This window comes from Pseudopipra pipra, chromosome 17 (assembly GCF_036250125.1).
Source record: "Pseudopipra pipra isolate bDixPip1 chromosome 17, bDixPip1.hap1, whole genome shotgun sequence".
NCBI lineage: Eukaryota > Metazoa > Chordata > Aves > Passeriformes > Pipridae > Pseudopipra > Pseudopipra pipra.
This window is the reverse complement of record NC_087565.1, coordinates 5,748,040-5,772,483: the sequence shown is the minus strand read 5'-3', so window position 1 is coordinate 5,772,483 and position 24,444 is coordinate 5,748,040. Positions and strand designations below refer to the sequence as shown.

General features: G+C 52.8%; 1 protein-coding gene across 1 annotated transcript; it reads right to left on the bottom strand.

The window, feature by feature from the left end:
• Positions 1 to 1,975: 1,975 nt before the first annotated feature.
• Positions 1,976 to 22,960, bottom strand: RBBP8NL (RBBP8 N-terminal like). Its single transcript, XM_064674057.1, has 15 exons — positions 22,813 to 22,960; positions 18,531 to 18,688; positions 15,603 to 15,739; positions 14,260 to 14,302; positions 13,700 to 13,795; positions 13,207 to 13,319; positions 12,111 to 12,183; positions 10,680 to 10,846; positions 10,124 to 10,206; positions 8,547 to 8,710; positions 6,732 to 7,527; positions 6,218 to 6,326; positions 4,172 to 4,233; positions 3,735 to 3,861; positions 1,976 to 2,561 (listed from the first exon to the last, which is right to left on the bottom strand). The coding sequence occupies exons 3-15, from the start codon at positions 15,667 to 15,669 to the stop codon at positions 2,443 to 2,445; spliced, it is 2,019 nt and encodes a 672-aa protein (XP_064530127.1). The 5' UTR covers positions 15,670 to 15,739; positions 18,531 to 18,688; positions 22,813 to 22,960; the 3' UTR covers positions 1,976 to 2,442.
• Positions 22,961 to 24,444: the final 1,484 nt, after the last annotated feature.

Here is a 24,444-nt window from a genome sequence, read left to right as displayed (position 1 = left end):
TTACTCAGACCTGACAAAACTATTTTTTGTTTTTATAGTTATGGGGCTGCCCTAACTATGAAATATGTGTCCCTGCCAGCCCCTCAAACACACCCTGCAGAAGATACGAGTGAAAATGCCTGCTGGAAGAAGGCAAGAAGCAATATAAATAAAAATTAAAGTCCTATAAATTAAAGTGGATTCTGTGATGGTCTTGTGCAAAGGGAGAGAAAAAAATTCTGTGGGAAAAAAAGAAATTGAGGACTTCATTATTTTTGGCAAGACTTCTGCACCTTTGCTTATCAAGGGATTGTCATAGGGAGGTGATTATTTTATGCGCTATAAAAGTTCCCTCCCTCTTCAGTTCTCCCCATCCCAGGCTACCTTACAGTCTGAGGGGCCTCTTTATGGGATTACACTTTGACTTTTTTTTTTTTTTTGGCTGTGATATTTTCAAAAGACAGTTTTATCCAGTTTACCACCGTGCTCAGTGCTGCTCTGGGTATTGCTGCCCCCTGCAAGTCGGTCTGAGGAGGGGCAGGCTCAGTGCTGTCTGCCCGGGACCGAGGGGGGAAGGCGTCAGTGGTGACCCTGATCCCCTTCCCATGGCCGTGATCTGATGAACGCTTTGAGCTGGAAAAAATCAGCCCAGCAACTCTCGCCACCAGTGCCCTGGGCAGACTGTTCAGTGCTTGATAACCCTTCTGGTGAAGAAATTTTTCCTGATATCCGATCTAAACCTCCCCTTGTGCAACTTGAGGCCATTTCCTGTTGTCCTATCATTTGTTACCAGGGTGAAAAGACCAAACCCCACCTGGCTACAACATCCTTCCAGGTGGTCGCAGAGAGCGATAAGGTCCCCCGCTGAGCCTCCTTTTTTCTCCAGGATGAGCACCTCCAGCTCCCTCAGCAGATCTGTGCTCCAGACCCTTCCGCAGCACCGTCTCAGTTATTTTCCAGCCCGGGAAGTTTAGCTGCTCTGAGCTATCCTGGCAGCAGCCGCCCCGCAGGACTCCCCCGCTCCATCCCCGCTGCCGGTCCGCTTTCCGTGGCTCCAGAGCCATCCGGGGCAGACCTTGCGGTGCTCCCCGGGGGCCGAACCGCATCCCCCGCGCTCCGGGAGCGGCCCTGGCCCTGCCCGGCGGTGCCCAGCAGGCGGCACTGCCCGCCCGCCGCTCCGCCCGCACCGCTCCCGCAACCGCACCGCTCCCGCATCGCTTCCACCGCTCCCGCTCCCGCATCGCTTCCACCGCTCCCGCATCGCTCCCGCACCGCTTCCACCGCTCCCGCACCGCTCCCGCACCGCTTCCACCGCTCCCGCCCGGCTGGGTGCAGGACTGCCCCGTGCAGGGCTGGGCCCCCTCCCGCCCCTGCTCCCCCTCTTAAAGTGAGATTTTGATGCTGGGGAGGCGGGAAGGCGCTGCAGGATAAAGATGCTGCTCTTGGCTGGCTGCACTTCGCCTTAGCTCTTGCGAACGGACAGACAAACACACGTTTAAATAGAAATAACTGTGGGTAAAGGAAATGATGGGGCACCAACCAGGGAAAGTACTGGCTCTGGCACTCCTTCTCTGGTCTCCTGTTTTGTCCCCCCCGTTCTCCAGCTGTGCTCCAGGAACACCCCAGCCTGGCTCCTGGAGTGATGTTGTGGCTGCAGGGATGCTCACTGCAGTCCTTCCCATCTCAGCCCAACAGAAAAAAATATTATTAAGAACAGTTTATCCATGTGAAAAACAGCTCCCAGCGATCCTGCCAAAGTTAGTGTGAATTGCTGAGCTGGTGCTCTGCTGTGAGCCACAGCTAGGTCTCACACACTGACCTTTTCCAGGCATGCAGGACACCTTGGGGAGAGGGAGCACCCAAGCCCCCCCTTCCCATACTCTTCTCCCTGCCCTCTCTAGGGACACATCCCACCTGTCCACTCATGTGCTTGCTCCTCACTTAACTGGAAAAGGAAACCATGGACTTTTTCCAGGTCAAAGAAGATCCACATGTGTATGAAACTTGGGTAGGGATTTAATCAAAGCAAGTTTGTACATGCAGCATTTAGCTTGGTCACCACCCTTTGACCAGCCACCAGGCTATCCTACATGAGGAAGGGGGTCTGGGTAGTCTGTTCTCCAAGCATGAAATCCCAGGGAAGAATCATTGTTCTGATCCAGGGTGAGTGCTGCAAAGAGATGTTTCCTCCTCTTAGCACCAGTCTGAGGGTCTGCAGGGCTGGGGTGGCTGAATGTGCTGCTCCACCAGCAATGACCTGGCTGCTCTGGGGATCACCTGCATGGCTCTTCCTTGCCTAGCCTCTCCTGGGGCACTGAGTGAGGAGTTTCTGAGTGCTCTACCCATTAGTGGGTCCTTATGAATTCCCACTGCCAGGCCCAGCATGACAGAAGGATTCACTCCCAATGTGGGTGGGATGCTGAGGCCTCCGAGCCCTCCATGTCACTTCATCCTGCCCTGCTGTTAACTCTCCTCAGAGGTATCGTTGTGGGAAGCAGAGCAATTCTCCAGTTCCTTTGTGATCCCCACTGAGCATTGCTCCACTTTGATTTTCTTTCTTCCTCTCATTGACTTCTTAGCTCCTGTAAACAACAAGATGACAGCAGGAGTCAACCAGAGAGCAATGGATTTACACGTACGGAATCAGCATGGCCTCATCCCAAAATAGGGACAGTGCAGGAGGAAGCAAAGCTCAGCAGAGGAACGACCAAGACAAACACCTCACAAGTGAGAGGTGTGCACTATCCAGGGGAGGCTGTTGTCATCCTGGACACAGAAACAACATGTAAAGCAGAAATAGGCAGAGAACTGACCTGATGCAGGAGCATACCTGAGAGGGTACCCAGACCAGCAGGATGTATTCCTTGTATTTCCCCCCCTTTCAGTGTGGTACATGGCCCACACCACATGCTGAGAGAAGTGTTATGCCTCTCCATCGCCCCATTCCTACCACAGCTGCATTCAGTCCTCACTTGGGACATCTCCATCCTGTCCTAGAAGGTTGGATGTGTCTGCCCTGGGGTGTACAGGGCATCTTCCCCCCCATTGCTCTGAGTGGCTGATTTTGTAGAGCAAATCCTCTTGTCACCCAGCTCTGGTGGTGCATCCTGAGTAAGCAGACCCCTCTGAAGGCTGGGCTGTTAAACAATCTCCTTTCATGTTCCAGCAGCAGACCTCTCTGCATTTATAATTGGGTCAACACTTCCCTGTCTTTATGGCTGGTACAGAGGGGGTGAGCAGCAGGGTTTGTCTGACAGAGCACTTTTTAAGGCCTGACAGACAAAGGTCTGTCTTATCCTTACCCTTATCAGGAGCAGTTTTCTGCTTATTCACCTGTAGGAAACAGGAGTACAACACATTCCTCTGTCAGCAGGGAAACCTCCCCAGCCACACTGGGAGATCAACAGAATGGGCAGAAACCTTTCTCTGCATGTGAATAACTCACCCCTGGGAATTTGGCCTTCCCCAGTCACTGCCTCCCTGACCTGCTAAGTAAACACAGCTCTGTTAGCTTAGGTGCTCAGTAGTGCTCTCCTGGTCACCCTGCCCAGGCTGCCCTGGCTAACCATTAGCAGGGGGCTCCTCCAGCTGGAGACAGGTGTTGCCAAAACACAGCATAGCATGGTATGTGCTCGACAGAAGAGCCCTCCTCCCCTCTGCCCTCGGTTCCCTCACGCTTTTCTCACAGGTGCCTCTTGAGAAGCAGCAGAAATTGTGACCCCGAGCTGATGCCCCGAGGGACTCCTCCTCCCTACCTTTCAGCCGAAGATCCTGTCCTCTTTTTCTCTTCTTCTGCTGCACATGAGCTTTGTCTTTGGTGCAAAAGTATTTCCCATCAGCCTCAGCTTCTTGTAGGATCTCATCTTCATATGGGGCAGCCCCCTATAGCAATGAGAACAGTCAGTCTGCAACTAGCCTGGATTTCCCAGGGAGCTAGTGGCATTGCCAGGGACCTTTGTGATCATTCCTATGGAGTGATGACAAATGCTATTGTTCATAAACACTCTTGTCTAGCTGGAAAGAGTGATACTTCTATCCCTCAGCAACAAGTTGTGTAACAGGGTGGGAATGAGTTTTGGCACCTAGTGCAGGAAGAGCCATCACCTTCTTGAGGGAGCTTGGGCAGGGACAACCTGTCTTATGCCTCTTGGACCCAGCAGCCTAAGCTGATGGCTGAGGAGAACAAACCAACCTCGCTGTCCGTTGTGTCTGGCTCATCGGATTCCTGCTTCCCAGACTCAGCATCATTGTCATCTAAGGAAACACAAAAAGAAGGGCTTTTTTGGCTGGCAGGAGGCTTGACAAGCTTATGAGCAGACACAGAGCCACTGGTCCGTGCTCTGAGAGCCACTGAGGCAGAAAACAGGTTTAGCAATAAACTGTGTTGCAAAGCAGAGACACTGCGAGCTTAGTGGCTTGGAATGAATGTTTATGGATGATCCAACAGGACTCTGTTGGGAAACCAGCTCCCAGTAAAGGTGTATCCGTAGGACTTTGCTACACCAAAGTTGCAAGTGTTGCCCCTGCATCTGTGGCTACATTCAGGTGGGAAGCTGAAGGGTATTTAAACCCCAGACTGCACCTTCCCATTTTAGCCCCAGGTGGGGAGAAGCATATTTTTCACACATTTGCTGTTGGTGTTGGTCAGTGTCTCTCGGCAGGAAACATGTGCCGAGGAGCAGAGGAAGGAAAGGCAGGGGAGACACTTCTCTGCCCAGCAAAAGGTTTTGCTGCACATAGACCCCAAGGCTACAGAACCCCAGACACAAACCTGCACACACTCGACCTCTGCACAGAGTGAATCTGCACGAGTTGGGGGCCAAACCTTGCTGCTGGTGGCATCACCCTGACTGCACTCACAGCAGCACACCTGGGCTGGCTGTGGAGGTCAGACAGGGCTGGGGACAGGGCTGTGCCCTCTTCAGAGGGGCAGGGGCATTCCAGAAGCTCAATACTCCTTGGTTATGACACCAGGTCTGGCTGGGGTGGGGCTCAGCAGGGCAGCCTCCCTGCCCAGGTGGGAGAGCAGACCTTGCTGCTTCCAGGCACTCCTGGAGTCCCTGTGGCCTGATCCCATCCTCACCTTATCCTTCTGCAGGTTAAGGTTCACTAGAAAGTGCAGAAGTTTTTGTGTCTTGTTTCCTGGGCTTTGTGTCAACCTTAAGGTGAGAACTGAAGAAAGTCCTGTATTCCCACACTCAGAATGTAATCAGCTGAAATTCTTCTGCCATGATGATATCTCCTTAGCATGTAAATCACAGAGGACTCCCTTTTTTTTTTTTTTTCCACCGTGAAAAATCCTGCTCCGGAGAGTGTTCCCAAACCACTCTGACACGCCCAGACCAACTAATCCAGGAGAGCTCAACTTTCTGGCCAAGCCAGTAAGACTGGTACTGAGCAGCTCTCAGCAGACGTGCTTCCTGCTCTGATCCCCATGGCTGCTGCCTCCCACCCACCTGGACAAACATGGCACCCGTGTCCCCTGGTGGTCAGGCAGGGAGAAAGCCTTGAAAGGGCTCTTGTGGGGGGATAGAGCAGGGAAAAAGCAGGAGAGCATTCTGGTCTACCTGCTGCAGGTACCAGCATCCCTGTCTCCATGCTCAACCCTGTGTGCTGTGCCAGCACAGGGCACGCATTGGAGTAAGGGGACAGACAAGGATGGTTTTCCAGTGTTGGTCCTGCAAACCTCTTGTGTTTTCCCCATCTCTCCTGGGGACTTCTGAGCTTCTACTTCCCTGAGAGGGGTGGGTAATGCTGGAGCAGCAACATTATCTTGCTGCTGCTCACTCTGGAGTGGGTATTCCAATAGGTTGGAGCTACATTGACTTCTTTAGCTCCTGGGAATTCCATGCCACCAGGCATGGAGAGGAGGGTGCTCTGCAGGGTGAGCAAGGGCACCCCATGGGTGGCTCCTGACCGTGCTGGGCAGAGACGCTGGGCTTTTCTCCAGAACAGCTGAAGTTACTTTCTCCGTATAGATACTGAGCCTGAATTTTGGACATCTCTAAGGTTGAAAACTGATCTCTCAAGGGCAGAAATGTGAAACCTTAATTTCCCCCAATGGCCCAAAAGTGTTGGGAGCCAGGAGCACCTGGGTCCCTGGAAGAGCCTCTCCTGTTGGTGTGTTTGCAGGTATGTGCAGAGCCCAGCACAGAGCTCCGGGCTGGGAGATGCCTTTGCCAAAATGCACCTTTTGCTCTTGCCTTCTCGAATGTCACATTTGCCTGGGGCTTCTTACCTGGTTCTCCCTTCTGTGCACTCACATCCCGTCTCACCCCAGACTCAGGAAGGGCCTCTGTGTTGCTTGGTATGGAGTTGTTTGTCAGATGTGCCCGTGAGAGCGCGAGCTGCGGGATACAGGGATACAGGGAGCACAAAGGCTGTTGCCACCAGGCAGGAGGAAAGGATTGTCCCCAGCCCTTATGTGCAACACCCATGGGGACGAGCATCACGGAGGCATTTCTGTATGCTGTGGTGTGTTGCAGGGAGCCCAGCACACCTCCTGCACCAGCCTGCAGGAGGGGGCACAGACACTGCCTGTCCTTGGGCTCAGATGGAAACCCCACAGGCACTGGAGGGGAGATGGGGAATGAGAGCCCGGGCTGAGCAGCTGTGGCTCTGGCATGTGCAAGTTGGCATCACATAAATCAAAGCCATCCTCCTAACAGTGGTCACAATGGTGCCAACAGCAGTGCTGGACACCCTGGGGAGGGGAAGGGGCCACAGCTGGTGCCAACACGAGCTGTACTCACCACAGCTGCATCCTCTTCCTCCTCCTCTTCCTGCTTGGCAGCACCAGGCAGTGCCCGGGTGGCACTGGGCCAGTGGTAGGGGAAGCGCAGGTCGTCCCTGTGTCTCCCACTAGGGCAGCGGGCTGTCAGCTCAGCAGGGCTCTCCCCAGGGCTGCCGCACCCCCGCAGCTCCCGGCGGTGGTGCCAGTCTGTTTCCCTGCCACGGCCGGAGTCTGACAGATCCAGTGGCGTGTCTGCATCATCATCCCTTGCCTCCTTCACCTTTGCTCGGAGCTCGGGGCGGTCTCGGCTCAGCCAAAGCTCCTTCTCTTCCTTCCCATCCGCGGCATCCTCCAGGAAGGACCTTTCCTCCTTGCATCCTGCCGCGATGCTCAGCCACGGGGAGAGGGGCCGCTCCTCAGGTGTGAGCTTGGTGTCTCCCTCTGCCCGCTGGCCTGGCTGGCACTGCTGCATGAGGAGGTGCTGCAGCCGCTCCCGGTGCTTGAGGAGGTGCAGTTTTTCTTCCAGGTGCTGATCCCTCACGTACACCATGGTGGCGGGGAGCTTCAGCAAGGCTGCGTGATCTTCCCAGCCGTCGCGTGACCGTGTCCTGCCCTCGGCATCTTTGGTCCTGAGCAAATGGCTGGAGAAGCTGCTGCCGTCCTGCTCAGCCGAGGTGCAGTGACTCGTCAGCCCCAGCTGGTGCAGGGAAAGGTGCTTGTGGAGGAGGCAGAGCTGCTCTCTCCGGGTGGTCAGTTTTAGGTTTTCGTAGGATGGAGCAGCCTTGGGGGAGTCCAGTTTGCTTGCTGTTAAATAACTAAAAAAAGCAATGAAAAACCCCATCATTTTAAATAGAGGGTTTTCCCGTGGTTTCCTAGCCCTGCAGGGTATGTACATGGTCTGTCCTGTTCTTTCTGTGCCCTCTTGCAGCTCTTGGCCTGTGTATCACGCTTGCCTTTGGGTGCTGGGGAAGAAGGTCCTGGTGGCTGGAGGGTTCAGGCAGCAGGTCTCCTCACTGCACACACTGCAGGAAACCATCCCTATCCAGCATCAATCCCCTGTCCCTGGGCCACAGCAGGTCCAGGCAGTGGGTTGAGTGAGGGTGAGGATGCAGTGACCACTCACATGAACACTGCTGCTGAGACATCACTTTTCAAATCATGCCTTACAGCCAGCAGCATCCTACCCACCCTCTGGGCTTTCTTAGTGCCTTGGTGGGCCTGAAGACACCCAGGACAGAGGAACAGCCCACTCTGCCCTAATCTCACTCAATGGGAGCCTTTTACAGCCATGCTAAGAAGGTTGGTACAGAGCATGAACCTGCTCTGTAAATCCAGTCCCTGCTATCGCTGGTTATTTCCCTTCCATGAGTGCAAGCTTTTCCCAGGAATGCTCAGCAGAACTACTCCCACTCTGGAAAACTTGCTACAGGTGAATTCACTAGCCTTGCTCAGCCCTCTGTGCTTCCTGAAATCCATGAAATCCTGGGAAGTGCTGAGCCCTGTAGAAAAGCCCATTAGAATAGATAAGGAGGAGCAGGGATTCCTGCCTGCCATGGGACAAGTCCTTCTCCTAGCTGGAGGTGGGGGCACCCGGTTCACTTTATGGGTCTATCTAAGAAGCTGGAATAATGAGAGGCTGATCTTGTTGGGCTGCATTCCAGTCATTTTTTTACTGGTATAAACTGGGAGATTCCCCCCTCCCCAAGGCTGTGGGAGAAGATTGGAGGGGAAGGTGGACAGACACAGTGAACAGCGGCCATCTCAGTCTGCCCAGTGGGACAGTGCCTTGGGCCATGTATCAGGCCCACACCACGACCCAGGAGCTGGTACTCACGCCTCAAGGCTGGGGCTGTGCTCACGCTCCGGAGGGAGAGGAGTCTTCCTCGCTGGTGGTGACACTGCTATCCCTGAAGGACTTTTTTCCAGGAGACAGGGCCTGGAACCTGGTCTCACCAGGGCAATGGTTCCATGCAGCTGGTTGGAAATCCTCTGGGATGCCTGTGGCAGAGGGGAGAAAGTCCAGGTGAGCCATTCTGCTGTGCACCCCGGGCTACAGGGAGCCCAGCTGAGCTGGGATGCATCTCTTTGCCAGTGAGAACAAGACAAGCAGCTCCTGAGTGCTCTGTTTGATGATTCTGGTCAACAGCTTGACCAGATTTTTATTAATTTTTACTGGGAGATTTCCCCCTTATGCTTTCTGGCAGGATCTACTGCACTCTCTGTTTTTGGGCTGCCCTGATTTGTAGAGCAGGAGGTCTTGTGTCTCTGCTCAAGTCAAGTCATGATTCAGTGGCTTAACCAAGATAAGACCCTACAAATTCCCTAGCCTTTACTCTTGTAAGCTCCTGGCACACACAGGTTTGGTGGGTGTATTTCTAGTGGAGTCCCTGGTTGTGAGGCCAGGACATCATCATCTCCATCAGCTGTCATGAAAGGCTCACCACATGTTCTGACTTGACTTTCCCCTGCCCACCTGGAGATGTCACCAGCCCTTCCTGTGATCCCTATTAATTATTCCCACAGCCTGCCTGCAGCCTTACCAAAGCCCCTTTTCATCTGGTCTTTCAAGTTTTTTGTGGAGGTCAGGTAAGCAAAACCTGTGCCAAAACAGAAGCACCTATGTGGGTGTGTTTGTGGGCTTGATTTCCCATGACCAGGAGCAGGGCTCCAGGTCCTGCAGTCTCACCTCCCAGCACCCAGTGTCACCATATCACTCAGCAACCCTCAGCTGGCACACTCTCTGTGTTTGTGTTTGCATCAATGCACAAAATGGCAACCACTGAACACCAGGCCCTCTGAAAATACCAATATTCATTATGCTGCACATGGAGGGACACCTGTATCTGCTTTTGGGCAGGGCTGCTGTGGTGTGTTTGTTCCTGGTACCCACAACTCCCACAGTTTACATGTACTTCAGGCTTTTCTAACATTCACTGTGCTCCAGCTCCTTGCTCACCCAGGTAATGGAGAGCTGGCTCTATGGCTCAGAATAAGCTACACTGAAATGTGGCTCAGCACAATCTCCCCAGCTCCTTCATTCCTCAGAGGTTTCCCCAGCAAGACAACCAAGAGAGGAACCAGAGCAATGGGCAGAGGACTCAAGGATGCTGGATGTGTTGTCATGAAGGATAAACACAGGAGCAAACATGGATGTGCATATTCACAGCAGGGACAGGAGCCTGTGCCAAACTTTTCATGCTTTGCTTGCAGCAAGTGGCAATTTCTGCAGAGAGAATGCACCTGGCATTTGGTAGGTGCCCTCCTTGGCACTGCCCAAGTCTGGTTAGTTGTTTCACCCTCTGAGTGCCTCTTACTCTTTCCCTATCCCAATCTGCTTGTCTTGATCCAGTTCAGATGACCACAGCGGTGGGAAGAAGGCCTGAGGACATCGGACCATCTCTGACAACTCACCATTTCTGCAAGGCTGACTTCTTGGAGGGCAGTGCCTGGGGAAGTCCTGCTGCTTGGAGAGCTTCTCTGTGCTGCAGGCTTTTCTGCAAAAAAGACACAGTCACCCAGAGCTGCTGCAGCCCTGCCCTGCAGCGTGCTGGAGTCTCACAGCCTCCCAGGGACCCACTGGCTGGTACCAACCACCCCTTACTGAAAACTTTGAGTCAAAATTTCCTTTTGGTTCAAGCCAGCACCTGATTGAACGTTCCCTCCATTACACATGTGGTTGGGCAACATGGTCTCTGCATGAAACAGGTGGTGGATCCACACTTGCACATCACTTGTGTTACAGTGAGGGCTCCCAAACACTCTTTTTCTCTAATGCAGAGCAGTGTGTTTCTCCTTTGATGTGCATTTCTCCCCCAGCACCTGTTCTACCCATGGCAATGTCCATCTGAGATGACAACAGCTTGGCCTTCGCTCTCCAGACCCTTTCCCAGAGCAGTTTTGCACCATGATTCTGTCACTCTTCCTATCCCCAGGTCCCTCAAGGGTGGCAGGAGCCAGCAACACCCACCTTCTCCCAGTTCGAGGTCTGCCACATCATGGTGGGCTTCTTCTGCTTCCCTGTGAGCTCCTTTCTCACTGCCAACATTTCTGCTCACCGGGGACAGTAAAGGCAATGGGGAGCTTGGCGTGGAGCTGCTTTCTCTGGAGGTGACTCCTGGGTTCTTTGCCCTGTCCCTGCTGAAAGGAAAAGGACATGAATTAATGGGAAGGGGTAGGAGAAGGAAGGTTTTGGAGCCACTGTACTGAGAGCTCTGAGCCCGATATACAAATATGCATATTTATGTAAGTGTGTATGTGGATATACTGGATCCTCAGACTCATCTCCTTCCACTGAAGCTTATCACTGGCTCAGCTGCAGTCTGGAGCATGGGACAGAGCCAGCACGACAGCTCAAGGTCTGATTGCCCCACTTGGCTGTGGGTAACATCGCAGGATGCCACGACGTTGGGTAAGCCAGGACCCAGCTGTGACTACTGCAAAAGCCCTGTGGGAACCTGTATGTCCCTGGTTGGGCTTTCAGCCTGATGTAGGGGTGGATTCAGCATGAGGATGTGGTGGCTGTGCTCTGTCACCATATCACAATGGAGGGGCTGATGCTCTTGATGACTATGAGGGAATGACTAAGTCTTGGAGACACATGTTTATGTCATGGACAAAGTCCTGGCTGGACTCTGATGCTGAGACATAGATGTTTGGCTAGAAATCTTCCTGTCCAGCATCCCAGGGAGAGCAGAACAGAGCAGGAGCACTCATCAAGCCCTGCCCAACCTACAGCTCTGGAATTAGTCAGGTCTTGAGAAGCATTTGGGGAGTAAAAGCCAGAGTTTCTCTTTAAGTGGATGGTGCTCCTGTGCTCCAAAGAAAACACATTTCTAAACTAATTCCTCAGTGCTAATTCCTCTGGACTTTAAACCCTTGAGAGCTGATTTGTATATATTGGCCAGCCTGGCAGGTTACTTGGCTTTCAGCACAGTGCTCTGCTGGGATACGAACCTGTTGGTGCTGATCTCTTCTCCCTCTTTAACTGCATCACAGTTCCTTGTGTGTCACTCTCCTTCCTCCAAAACACAACCTGGCTGCTGCAGGAGGGGAGCTGGTGCCATGGAAGAGCCCAGGTGGAGGTCCATGGCCAAGCTGAGCAGCCAGGACTTTGCTTTCCATGAGCTATACCCCATGAGGAGGAGAGGGGTTGAATACCCTTGTTCCCCAAACACCGAATCCTTGGATGCTGGTTAACAGGGGAGCGAGCAAAGGTCAACAAGGGTTTTGAGACTATTAGGAATGTGCCAATGTCTAATATATACAGGAATCCACAGGAATTAGATGCTAAAATACCCCTGAGGATGCTGCAGTCTGGACATAGCCCTGCTCAGCTGTGGGGATGCCCCTGTCCTTACTAACACCCCTGAGAATGAATGAAACCCAGGAAAGCACTTACTCCATGCTCCGGAGCTTCTTCAGTTCTTCCTTGAGAGTTTTGTTCTCTTCCCTCAGGCGATTTGTCTCATTAGCTGCAGGGACAGAGGTTGTGCTGAGGGTTCAGGTGCTGCAAGGAGAGAGCTGATACTCCCCAGAGCTCGCTCGGGTCCCCAGGGAAGGAGGAGGGGGGAAACAGCAGCAGGTTTTGGAGAGATGCCGAATTTCCTTCCTTCTCTGAAAACGTGCAGGGACTAAGGGATAAAAGGGAGCAACTTTCTGACTCAGGTTTCATCAGGACTGAGTCTGCTTGCAGCTCGTCCAGCTCAGGGGGAGAGCATGACCCAGATGCAGCAGCGGCCGTGGTGTGGTGGGTTGGACACAGCCAACATCCTGCCCCGAACACCACAGCCGCCCCTGAGGAGCAGGTGCTGAGTTAGGGGGAGGACTGGGGGTCTGGGGTGGGATCACGCAAATTCCAGAGTGAGCTGAGAGCACCCACCGGGCGGGTGCTGCAGTGAGGAGGCCGCGGGCAGGGTGGGTGACTGCCTTGGCTTGCTCCTGCTCGAAGGCAGCACTCGGGGAGCAGTGGCATAGCAGGGGAGATAAACCAAGGGCTGTTGGCACCTCTCCATCCCTCTTAAATGCCTTATCTCCCTTACCCCCACGACCCTCCTGGGGTCAGCCCAATCCCCAGGGAAAAAAACCCACTCTTGAGCAGTGCTGGGAGCCCTGCCAAAAGCTCAGGAGAAGATCCATCACACGTGTTGCCTGATTTCCATTTACCCGTGCTGAGCTGCTGCTGTGACTTTCCTGTCTTTGCCAGAGTGTTGCTCCTGCCATGCCAAATGCATCTTTTTTCCTTGCAGCTGACATGGCCTGGCATTTCTTTTCTGGAGGCGCAGAGGGCTGCAAACCCCAGCTCTGCTGCTTTGTTACCTCTGCTTGGGGGGTGTGGCTGACATCCACAGCTCTGCTCCCTCCCTTCTCCCCACCCCCAAACCCCTTCTGGGTGCCTGGTCACCACGAGGGCTCCTGTGCAAGTATCTGAGAGAGGCATTAACTGAGCAAAGGCTGAGACAGCCAAAGCTGAGCCTACAGCGGGCAGTGGTACGTACAGAGGATGAAGATGTGCTGCAGGCTCTGGAAATGGGAGGTCTCATACTCATTCTGCTTCTTTTTGGCCAGCTCCTGGGTGACCATGCATCTGTCACAGAGACCTGCTCGCAGCCTGGAGGAAGGAAAAACCACGGCCAGCAGCTTGTTACCACACAGTTTCCATGGGGGAAATAAGCTCCTGCCCTCCCCACAGAGAAGTGTGAACACCCAGCCCATCACCCCAAATTGGTGAGAGGGGTTATCACTGACCCTTCCACCCCCTCAGATCTAGTCCCACCATCATGAGCTTAGGAAAGCTCCTCTGCATGTGCTCAGACTCCTCCAGCTCTCCCAGCAGCTGAGTATGAGCAATACAGAGGTTCCCGTGCTGGGGAACCCACTGGGGAACCCGTGGCTTCCCCACTCCTGGGAAGACAGCAAATTCTGAAGTCTCCCCCTAGGATGATGCCGTTGCTGCCACTAAGCAGCACCCTATTGAAAAACAAATCCTACCTGTTTTCTAACACCTTTACATTTTCTTTAAGGACCTTTTGTTGTTCTCTCAATTGGTGATTTTTAGCAAACAGCTCTTCAATTCTCTGAGCATCACTAATTGAAAAAACAGAACACACAAAAAAAGGGAGTTATTGGATTTCTCCCCAAAATCTGTGCCTCGATTCACAGCGCCCTTTTGCTTGTGGGGCAGGAGGGGAAACAAATGTGTTAGAGCACAGATGCTGCCCTGTGACACCTCCCTTGGAGTTAGGAGCTCGCTTCCTCACAGTTTATTGCTTCCCAAGAGAATAATCACGAGCTGGCACGAGCATCACTTGCCAGTGGGAAGGCGAACAGGAGGTAGGTTGGGATCACACCAAGCCCTGCCTGTGCTGGGGACTTGTGTGGCAAAAACTCCCTAAAGGTTTGAATTTGGCAGAGCCAGAAAGGCAAGCAGTGCTCTCTAAATCCATCAGTTTTGGAGGAGAACTCGGGAGGTCTGAAAATTAAGCAGTGTAACCAGCCCTCCACCACCTGTCCCACCGCGGCGTGGGTGGGGTGGGCTCGGCATTGCTCACCGGCACTTCTCCGTTGTCAGCTCCGTCAGCTTGCTGTGCAGACCTGGAACAAGGAACAGAGGCAGAGAGGTGGGTGTTTGTTGCCAGTCCCCTGGCACTCAGAAACGAACTGCAGCGATGGAACTTCAGGAAGGTGCGTGGCTTTGCAGAAATCTCATCGATTTACAAACTGTATTTCCGAGAAGGAATAACACACTGTGTGTGTGAAACACCACTACAGTTTAATATAGCTGGAAAAACCTCACAGGATGTGAGCACATTTTGTATTCCGAGTATTTAATGCATCTGCATTTCCCTCCCACCCCCTCAGAAGTCTGGTTTAGTTTTGTTTCTACTTATTTCTCGCTACAGCATACATTTCCCAAGTGGGCAGTATTTTATAGCTCTCAGGGTTGGAAAGCATCTTGGAGAATATTTACAGCTGAACAAGAACGGCTTTGGTTGATGGATCTGCAGACGTTACATCCTGTCAAATACATTTTATGCAAAGTAGATGTAAACATGTGGTTTAAATTGCTCAACAGCTTCCTCTAACTCTCACACGGCTTGAAATTACACAAGTGAAGAATGAATTCATAAACCAGAATCCTCCAAAAGTGCTGATGTTTTGTTCATAATATTGATACTGGGAATTATTCTAATAGGAAAACAATTGTATTTGGCATTTGGTTGCTTAACCTAATGGGTTTTATTTTAATAATGTATGACCTGAGGAATAATTTATTCCCTAGAGGAATAAACTATCCAACCTGACTCTAATGCTTTCTTTAACAGAGCCTCATCTCCTGCTACTTCTGTCTTATAGATTATTGCATCTCTCTGTTTTCCCTTTGATCCTTCACTATCCAAATGTACTCCAATCCTCGTTGCTTGGAGCAGATGCCCAGCAGGTGTGTGTGTCACCTCTGCAAACCTCCCAATTCACCTTTAGCACAGATTATGGCACCAGGAGCAGGAAAGGAGCCAAATCCCCCACGGCTAATGCTTGGAGCAAGTGGGATTCCCGCAGGGACTGAGCACCGCCATGGCTCGCTCTCCAGGAGCCTTGGGTGCTCTCTTCTGCTCCTCCTCATCATCCAAAAAGTTACTGATTTTCTCAGTAAACTTTGTTCTCCACTGGTGAGAGGCACCAAGGTGCCATCAGAGGGGGTGTTCCCCTGAGGGCCAGGCTGTGATCCCACATCCCAGTACATCCCCACGGGTAATGCTTGCTCAGCACTAATCCCCAGAGTTCCACACCTGCTCCTCCTCCCTTCTGGTTATTTGAAACCAAACAGATCAAAGTGGCATTACACAGAAATGGACCTTGGCCAGTTTTTGATCAGACATCCATGTCTCCTTACCTTGGACCTCTTTCTCATGGATTTCCTTGAGCTTGTTCAGGAACTCTGCAAAACTCTCTGTGGTCATGTTCAGGGCTGAGCCACACGCTGCTCCTGCACGAAGATGTCCTTTTGTTTCAAATTATTCAGGTTTCAGCCTAAAATAGAAAGAAAAAGTCCAATAAAAGAGATGAGTCTTGTGCATGTGGTGTTCTGGGGCAAAGCCCAAAGCTAGGAAAGGAAATCATTTGCTAAACCATGAGATGCATTTTTGTCCACCCTGCCTCAGCTCTGAGCACAGCAAAGAGCATGTCTTGGAAACTGGGAGAACTGAAAGCCCAGCTGGAAAATCAGGCTTTTCCTCTACCTGCTGAGCTGTTTAAATTGCATTTCTCTGGGATGAGGTGGGGCAGGACATTTTCTCGAGGATAAAGAGGGGACTGCAGGACTTGTGCCAGGACCACATGGGAACTGATGGTGGGAAAATTCGCAACAGCGTTGGTGCTTGACCCCCGATGGGCCCAGCAGGAGATGGGTCCAAGCATCACTTCTCCCTCTGGCACCACACACAGTTTCTGCAGAGGCAACATGTACCACTCAGCCACCTCACTGTCATCACCCAGGCTTTCTGCATGGCTGCTGGCTGCAGCCTCTTGGGAACCTTCGGAGACACCAGAGTTTTTCACCCAGTTTTACAGAAAACCAGGGGAGGTGGTGTGCAGAGCCAAGCTCTGCAGGAAGCTGGGGTGGGCACAACACCTGTGGGGTCTTCCAGAACCACAAAAACCATTCTGGGAGAAGACAGACTTCCACAGCAAGGCATTCAGCATAACCACACAGGAGCTTCTCCCCTAAAAGTCATGCCGGGTTAGTGAGTCATGGCCAGTAATCCCAATCCCAACAAAGCACCTGGACACTGAGCCTTCAGCCACGAAGAGATGACCAGGGAGAAAACCTCCCCTCTGTTGTTGGAAAGTGAAGAGTGGGCTGGGAGCTGGGTTTTACAGCCCCACGGCGGCATGAGAAGTTTTCCACTGGGTTCCAGCCCTCTCCCAGCCCGGCTCGCTGCCGGCAGCCCGCCTGTGCCTTTATCTGCACACAGAGCAGAGGTGTGCCAGATTGCCTGCATATGCAAGATGTGGGCACGCAGAGCTGGAAGAAGAAAGTTTCCCCTAAAGCATCTGATTTTCAAAAGAAATGAGGCACGCGCCAGCAAGCACAGACAGTGAGCTCGGCTCGCGTGCTCTCGGCACGCTCGGATCAGCAGAACAGCTGCCTGAACATGAACCATCCCAGAGTCACTTCGTTTGGCTTCTGAGCAAATCTGGTGCAAGTAGAGAGAGATCTCACTCTCTGGGAAAAAAATATTAAAAATATTCATTGCTCCCACTTCCCTGGGAATAACCCACCCTTTCCCAGGGCTGAGTGATCTATCCCAGTAAATAAAAGCTACCCAAGGCATGTTGTGTCTTGTGGCGGCTCACGCAGCTTGAGGTGGGCTACTGTGAAATGGGATTGGGAACTGATCTCTCCTACTCAGCCCCAAGAGCCACAGCTGAATAACCAGTCAGGAGAAACAACACCTGACTCTACTGCAAAATAGAAAAAACCCCAAACCCCTGATATTCATGGGAAACACTTCCCAGGATCACTGAGTCCTAAATTTGGCTCTGCCCTGAGCACAGCACCTCCCCAGGGCTGAAGGGAGGTTGTGAGACCCACCACTGCTGTCATGGGACTGAAACCCCAAGTGCTGGCTGGGAAGGCTCTGAAGTGCTCAGGTACTAATTCCCATTACATTCCCTATTGTCGTAATCTGGGAAGGGATTGCAACTGGGAACAGAGCCAGGGGTGCTGCATGAGCTCCTTACTATGCTCTCTGGGCTGGATCAGCCCCTGCCCATCTTGGTGCTGCCCATTCCCCAGGGCTGGTGTCTCCAAGGGCTGAACCCAGCATTTCAGGACACAAGGCTCCAGCTGGGACATCCTGGCAAGGTGACACCCTGGCTGGGACTGGTGCCAGCCTGTGGTTCAGGCAGGTAGGGCTGGGCTGGGATGTGGTGGGAGGTGGAGGGCGCGGGGGCAGCCCAGGTGCTCTGTGCCAGATCCTATCCCTGCAGCTGTGACTCAGCGCTGTGGGCAGAGCCTGGCAGATCAAGATTCGGGGCTGGGGTGTGGGCAGCAGCTTTGCCTTCCATGCACGGCTGTGGTGCCACCAGGGTTGGGGTTCACTCCTGATTTTCTTTTCCTCAGAGCCCTCAGGTAGGGAGGGACCTGTGACCTGCTGCGAATCCGATCAGTGGGGAAATGCTATTGCTGTTTTTGGTGCTTTTGAGATGCCAGCACCCAACCCTGCCTGCAGACAGGACAGCCTCTCTGTGGCAAACCTGGAGAGGACTTTGGGTCTCTGGTCTGTGCACACACACTGTAACAGAGATCCTGCATGAGCACCGCTCCCCATGTATCTGTACCCAGTATTCAGCCTTTTGCTGCAGCAGAGCAACCCAGGCTCTCTGAGGGGTTCAGCTTTGCTCCCTTCTCACCCAGTGTGGACTGGTCAAGGCGTGAAGCCGCAGCCCCCCACTCTTCTGTCCCACTCCAGAGGATTTATTGAAGGAGATTTATTGATGAAGCCCAGACCACAGAGTCCCTCGGTGTGGAGCTCACTCCCTGAGACAGGGATTTCATTTACAGCCCTGAGCCCTTTCCAGAGCTGTCACTGTGATATACACCCAGCGGTGCCGGATGTGGCCCCGCGGAGGGGCCGGGAGCAGCCCTTTGGTGTTCCGGCAGGGCTGGATGTATTTCAAAGTGACGGGTGCCCTCTGAAAACAGAGCCCCAGTGTCAGGGACCAAAGGCAAACTCCTGATCCAGCCCCTAAATCTGGAGGGTTTGGAAAACTCAAGACCCGGGGCAGGGCAGTTGTTGACTGCCGTGGCTTTGCTCACCTGCTCTCCTCATGTCTTGATGGTCAGCTCAGGGCAGGAAAAGGGGTCCAGGTTGGTGCACAGGGTCCCCCAGGAACGTCAGCTCTCATGCACAGGACTGGAACAGCCCTAGGCAATGCCTGGGTACTGATGGCATCCTTGGGGCGGGATGCTCCCGGCTGGGGAAAGGAAAAGCAGCAGGGAGGTTATTTTCTGTCCTGTCTGATGGCCTTGGGAGGGGATGGACTCAGACAACGGCTCTAACAGCACAGCTGTCCCCCATTCCCTGGTGCCCGGGCTGTTCCTGGCCTCCCAGCACTGCCTGCCATGCTCACAGTAAGCAACACACATCCCCACCCTCAGCACTGTCTACTTTCAGAAGGATAAAGAAGCTCATTAGCTAAACAAGCTTAAATCTTAAAAAAAAAAAAAAAGGCAGAACTGTGACATTCTAACACCGTGGGGATCAGTGAAGCTTAATGGATTTGCCACCAGATATTTCCCCATCAGCAGTGCTGGAGTTGTTCAGCTCCAGGCTGGATTGATGTAATACACTCCTCATTGGGTGATTGCCGGGCAGAGCTGCTTTGACCAGCCAGACTTTCTTTCCTTGGCTACCCTACTATGTTCCTGGTCTAATTTTAGAATTATAAAACAAATTTATACTCAGAAAAACTGCCTGATCACTCATGGAAAATCTACAGTACCAGGAGTATTTTGCAGACCATTGTGGAGCTAATGCTCTTTGCTGAGGTACTGTGAGCTTGACAGTTTGAAGAGGGCTTTTTTTTGTGTGTGTGTTGAGGGTTTCTTTTTCTTGCTGGGTATTTATTTATTCGCATGACTTAACATGGCACAGGCTGTCCTAAAATGGAGCCCAGTGCCTGCTCTCCGCTGCACTTGGGCTTGCTGTGGGTGCTGGATAGGGGCTGGCAGATTGCAAAATTACCCCCCAACAGGTGAGACAGGAGGAGCAGCCTTGGCTCTTGCTTCTCCAGGGAGGAGGATTTGGTGCCTTTCTCCACCTCGCACAACCTGAAAATCCTCCCAGAAGCAGGGCAGCTGCTCCGTGCTGCTCTGCCAGCCCAGGGGCCGGTTTGCAGCAAGCTCCTGCTGCTGACAAACAGCCCCAGGGTCGCCTCTGCTGGGGGTCCCACCCGCGTGCTGTGAAGCTCCAGCAGGGCTATGATCTGCCTCAACGACCCTTCGGGTTTGCTGGGGACTGGTGCTGGTCACAGCCCCCTGAACAGGTTAAATGGGACCGGCAGCACCAGGGAGATGCTGCCCCTGCTCAGGTGTGCACAGACGCGTCCTATCGCAGGGAGAGGAAAATAGGAGTGAATCCTCCAAGATAAAGCTCCAACCTCAAGTCCCAACCTGCACACGGATTTACTTCTACCCCATAAAGTCTCTGTTGCCATAATACAGCCCAGCCACGGTGATCACAAGCCCAGCAGTTTAATTTCTACCCCACCACCCCAGCCCTATGGAGGCAGCTCCTGCTTTTCCAACTGCTGTGGCAACCACCAAAACAATGGGGGTTTTCTTTCATTGCCTCATTTCTGCTTGAGACCCCCTGTTTTCCCTGGGAACTGGGTCATCCCTCCTCCCAACACAGTCTTTGCTGCCCTGGCCTTGCAGGATCACTAAAGCAGGAGCTGCTGGTCCTCTGCAATACCTGAATACACTCAGGAAATGGATTTTGGCTTTTATATAGCCAAGTGAACAGTTTGGGGGGCTCTCCTTGCACTGTACCCAGCTGGGAGGGAGGTTTTGTCCTCCCACTCCTCAGCTGCTGCTGCTTTGCTGAGGTTTAACACTGAATATTTGTTCTTCTCTCCACTTGAGGAGGAATGACATTTGGACCCACCAGTCATGCCATGATGCTCCACAGAGCATGGTGGGCTTTGGACAGATCCATGGGCAGGTTTGTGTGCCTGCACAAGGATTCAGAAGATTATTAAGAGTAGCCACTTATCTGCCTGTCCATCTTGGGGTAACCACAGCTTCTGTAAACATTACTTAATTAACACCTCAAAATGCTCTGGGAAGTGGGTAACGAAGCATTATCGGGTTTCAGGTGTTTTAATGGAGAAGTGGTGATGTTCAGGGAATAGCTCAAGGCCCCATTGGGAGTGGAGGCACGTGATCACTGCCTCCACCAGCCCAGCTAACACACTCCCACTCTCTCCCTGAGCCCCAGAGCCTGTGGCTGGGGAAAGTGGGAGGAAAATACCCTGGGAATCTCTGATAAAGGATGGTATCACCCCACAGTTTGCTTGTGATGCCGTTATGCTGTACATGGTGCCTGGAGAGCATCTTGGTCTCACTGTCTTCTCCTCCATGGCAGAAGACCTCCATGGCAGCATGCCTTGGAGCCCTTACTGCTCCTGACATGGGGAATTCATCATTCCTGGTCCTGTGTGGGAAAGCAGGCCTTGCAGGGGGTAAGGAGCATGAAGTTCTACTGCGACCACTCTGCTGTAAACTGGCAACCCCCTGCTCCTGCTGTGTCAGTGAGTGCATGGGCACCCTGAGTCAAGCTAATGGCCATGTAAATGGAAAGAACAGATCTCTTTCCCTTGGTGAGGAAGTCTTTGACTGAATCAACTTTTCTCTTCAGCACTGTTTAACAAAGGAGTAATGTGCTAGGAAGAGTCAGTCCTGAAAAACCATCCCAGGTGTTTAGCCCTGCTACAGCACCAAGGATGGGTCCTCTCTTACAAGCTCAGCCCCACATTGTGTCACCCAACAGATGGGACAACTACAGTTGGGCATTTTTATGGACTGAGGCATCTCTGTTTGTCCCAAATGCCTGGTGACACATTGGTGTTGGGGACACTTTGCTGCCCAGGCTGGGTTTTGAATCCATACTGTGCATCAGTGACCTCTATCCTCTAGTGAAGCTGTGGGAGGATCTGTGATCATCTACCCTGTAAGAGCACTCAGAAAATTCCCCACTGGGGGACTGTTCCAGCAGAAGGGACAAGGAACAGGCGGTGGGGACAGTTCAACCCACAGCAACAAACCCCTGTGCCAGGAGGCAGTGTGTGTGGACACAGCTTCTCCCCTGCAGCAATCCCACCATAACTTCCTTCCTCTAGGATTGAAAGTAGGAAAAAGGGACTACAGCAGTCAGTAACAGTCAGGTACCTTGTGCCTGGGGGTGAGCTCCAGCCTTGCTGAATATTTGTGCTGCCTGAAGGAACAGAACTGGACAACCCAGGAGGGCACTGTCACGATGTCCCATGAAGAACACAACAGGGAAGGAGGAGGGGGACAGAGGGCCACCTCACCTGGTTAACAGGGGCCACCACAACCCAGCTCCAAGCTGCCACCGAGGAAAAAAGGAGCAAATTTATTCTTAGCCTTGGCAACAGAGATGTGACCAATTCAGAGTGTGAAACAGGGTGGGAAGGGAGACCCACAACCCCACTGAAACTTATTTACTGCTGAGCACGTGCATGGTTTGGTGCAGTCCAGTGCTGCCTGAGATGCTGCATGGAAGGTGGATCAGGTGTGATCAGATGCCCGTTCAGTGCCCAGCACTAATGCCCAGGTGAGCAGTGCTGCCTGCCCAGGATGGGCATCTCTGCCAGCCCACACGCTCCCACAGGGCATCCCACACGGCCACAGCCCCATCTCTGCTCACACCACGGCTGTCACACAGCCTGGGTGTTTGCTTAAGGAAGGCTTTGATGGTCCCTGCTCCTTAAACGCAAACGCCACCAGATTCCCCGGTACTCACATAAACCTTGACACCCACAAATCGCTCTGACCTGCCACAGCTATTTCACTCCACCTGAGCCAGAGCTGCATGCCATTTCTCTGCGTTTTGTATTGCAGGGATATCTCATTACCTCTCACACTCAAGTGGAAAATGCCAGAGGAAAAGTTTTTGTTAGAGCAGAGGAGAGCCCTGGGGTCCCGGCTGGGCAGCGGCCGCACAGCCCAGATGGACTCAGCCCTGCTCCCCACCGACCCTGCACTCCTGCAGAGGCAGAGCCGCCACTTTGACAGAAACATTGGACTCCCCAGCTGCTAGAGAAATCCAAATTTCCTCCTTGAACTCCAAGAGGGGACAGAAAAGCAAGCAAATCTGTGACACAACAGCCTCTGCCCATCAAATGGGAGCTGGACCAGGCTCCGTCTGCCAGCACCAAGTGACAGCTCTCCCGGTGCTCTGCTCAGCGAATTTTGGGCAATTCTCCGTGCATGGCTCACGCCAGCTCCCTTCCCAACTACGTAACACAGCCCAGGATGCCAGGAGGCAGATAAAAGTCAGTGCAAGCACAATACTCACATTGGAGGACTGTGTCTGTGTCTCTTCCTTGAGTCCTTGAGCTCAGTTAGGTTGTGATCCGGACACGGTCATCTGGGACGCAGGAGACAGGAGTGAGCAGTGTGGGTGAACTTGCACAGACAATAAGCCATAATTTTTCCTTGCAGTCTGACTGGCTCTACTGGTTTGTGTTTCTTTGCCCCAGCAGCAGAAAGGAGGCTCAGCTTAACTAAAGTCGCCCAACAGGTTCTGCTATAATACAAAAAGTGGCAAGACCAGTATGGTGTGAACCCAGATAGAGATTTGATTGTTTTCCCATAATTACAGCTCAACCTGTGCTGTTGGTTGAAGTCAATCACATTAGCAAACAGACCCTTTTAAATAATTCATCCACCATTAAGATGGGATTTTTTTTTCATTTTATATAACCTGGCACTTTCTGAGAGGAAGAGAAAAAGAGAAATAAAATGTGACAGCAGCAATGTCCAACTAAACTAGGGCACACAACAGCCCCTAGCCCAAACACTTGGGAGAGGGGAAGGGATGCACCCAAAGTGACAAAAATGGCTATTTGCAAGTGCACAATGAAAGCCTGTGGTCCTGAACTGTCTTTTGGGGGCACTTTTTAGTGGCTGGGGATGCTTTGGGGACCAATGAGAAAAGGCTGGGTGACTTGGGTGCTGATCCTGGCCAGCAGCCCTGGCTTAGCCTGGGTTGCCTCCCAGCTCCAGCTGCTGACACAAGCAGCTTCCACCCAGAACCGTGGGCTGGTGGAGCTGAAGGCAAAATGGACACTTCCTGAGCCTTTGAAGTGCAGCATCTCCTGGGGAAAATGCTGGCACGGATTCCCCCTTCCCCCACATTGCTGCAGAGAGCAGCAGCACGCAGGGACTGTGAAAGAAAGAGATGCACTTGCTCCCCATCAGCATGGCACTGATAAAAAGCAATAAAAAGCTGTTGCCTACATGTCTGGGACCCAGACAGCACATCCTGCTCAGCTGAAAGCTGCCTGGTGATCGCGGGGCCCTGCTGTGCTGGCACAGCCACCTCCGAGCGTGGCTCCAACTCGGGAGGGACGCGTCCCTGTTGCTTAACAGGACACGTAAGCTGGGGAGGGTGGTTTCCCTGTGATATTCCAGGACTAGTGGATAGGGAAAACTCCTCTGGAAGGGGATTTGGATAGGCTGAGTTTCTTCTCCTCTGAGTCATCCTGCACTGTGCATCCCCAGAGCTCGGGGCCCAACCAACAGCTCAGACCCTCAGCTGGTGTAAAGTCCCATCCATCCACCAGCAGTGATATCACTGTGCTACCTTACACTGCATCTGCTGGTCTGGCTCCTCAGTCATCCCAGAGGAGCGCTGAGCATCCTTGGCAGTGTTTCCCTGGAGGAATCACGTCACCCATCTGCAGCTCTGCTGCCGAACAGTGGCTTCGAGCTTTGCTCCCCGAGCATGGACAGGTCAGGCAGGTGAGAGCAGCTGGGGCTCCCAGGAATGCAGCTGCACGCCCATGCTATGGAAATGGGTGGCAGGTAAACAAGCAGCTGCTCGGGAGGCTGTGGTCCCGGGCAGACCTGTAGGGACTGTTTGGTGATTGCTCTACGTGCATGAAATTCCTGACTCATTTCTCTGCAAGAAGGACACAGTGTAGGG